General features: G+C 50.6%; 1 protein-coding gene across 1 annotated transcript in view; it reads right to left on the bottom strand.

Moving 5' to 3' along the window:
• Positions 1–222: 222 nt before the first annotated feature.
• Positions 223–1,507, bottom strand: part of LOC103809869 (testicular haploid expressed gene protein-like) — a 16,503-nt gene continuing 15,218 nt past the window's right edge. Inside the window, exons 9-10 of the mRNA XM_009082739.1 lie at positions 944–1,075; positions 223–402 (exon numbers count right to left, since the gene is read on the bottom strand). Of these exons, the coding sequence (XP_009080987.1) occupies positions 223–402; positions 944–1,075 (312 nt within the window). The remainder of the gene's footprint in view (positions 403–943; positions 1,076–1,507) is intronic.

Raw genomic sequence — 1,507 nt, 5'->3', positions numbered from 1 at the left:
TGGAATTACCAAGTTCCTGTTTCTTTTGACTCTCTCTTCCTCAAAAAATACTTTTCAATCCGCAATTCATGTAGCATTAGCACAGACATATAAAATTCATGCATTTTGGAATTGGAAGGGCAGTGGCTTAATCTTAAAGGCCAAACACAAACCAACAAGGTGCCATGGCATGCACAAAATGGGCCAGCAGCTGCTCATTTCCCCATGACAGGGAAGCAGCACCTACCTGCTGCGGGGCTGGGCCAGTTTCACAAGCCTTGGTGTAGCCACGGCATGCTTAGCAGCCGTCGTCACTGGCCACTGAGGATCCCGTGGGGGCACATAGCCCAAATGTAGTTTTCTTGGCCTAGCCAGTTCTATGGTCCGAGGGCTTGCAATTGCTTCCTGTGCTGACTTGGAAACCTGTGGAAGAATGGAGAGGAAGATCCTTAGAGGTGCTCCTGGTGTTCAAGGGTGGCCAGTCTGCAACTGACTCAGTGTACCCAGGTTCACAGCCACTGACCAACCACAGATGGGACACGATCCTGTCCTCAGGATCCTGTTTGGCACCAGACAAACTGTAGAAGGAGAAATCACTGCCTGGCTAGTCCAGCAACCTGCCCTCCAGCTTCCTCTTACTCATAGCCCTTTGCCCAACCCAGCTCCCAGCTCTAGAAATCCTGGTTGGACACCTGTCCACCTCTCCCCATCTCCACAACTGCAGGCCAGCCACAGATCTGCTGTTCTCTGGGGATGTCTGCTGGGAGTCAGTTTGTGATCTGAGTGGAGGATGAGTCCTGCTTTCCAGCTCAGGAAGTAGCTACATCAGCCTCACAGCAAGCAACACATCCAGGGCTGCCATGAATAGAGTCCAGAGCAACTGAGCATCCATGTCCTCCCCTCTGCCCAGTGTCCCTGCCATTCCCAGCATCCCTGCCCACCCTTGCAGTTGATGCTGCCTTACCGGACAAATGACAGAGTCAGGAAAGCTGCGGTTGCAGCAGCAGGGAAGACGCCTGGCACAGGGCTCGGCGAGACGCTCTAACCGCATGGATATTCTGGCCAAGGTCGCAAGATGTGAAACCGGTATTGGCAACTGCATGGGTTCAGAATAGGGGAGGAATGTGCAGACACAGAGCTTGTTCACAGCAGCCCACAGGGACATGCTCCCTCTACACAAGGATGAGCATCCCAGCAACCTTCCTCTGCAGACATGGTCACAAGGAGCACTCTTACTTTCCCAGCACCCATTATTTTTCTTTCACCTGAACTATAAGGTAATTTTGGTGCTATAGGGTTTGTACATCATAGCCACTACCACTTCTTTCCCCAACTGTTGCCCACTCATAGCCAGGAGAGGAATGCCTGTAATGAGAGCCTGTGTAGCCAGGTACAAGTGCAGAGATATTTCTTCTATGTTTTTTGTATTTATCTTCTTGGCTGAATCAAATAATTTCCCTGCTAAGGAGAGACACTCAGATTTTAGGGCAAAAGTGCTGGAAGAGTTCACTACATTCCTACAGAAAAA

Source organism: Acanthisitta chloris, unplaced genomic scaffold (genome assembly GCF_000695815.1).
Source record: "Acanthisitta chloris isolate BGI_N310 unplaced genomic scaffold, ASM69581v1 scaffold39489, whole genome shotgun sequence".
Classification (NCBI taxonomy): Eukaryota; Metazoa; Chordata; class Aves; order Passeriformes; family Acanthisittidae; genus Acanthisitta; species Acanthisitta chloris.
The sequence above is the reverse complement of the archived record's forward strand: the minus strand, read 5'-3'. Positions and strand labels throughout refer to the sequence as shown.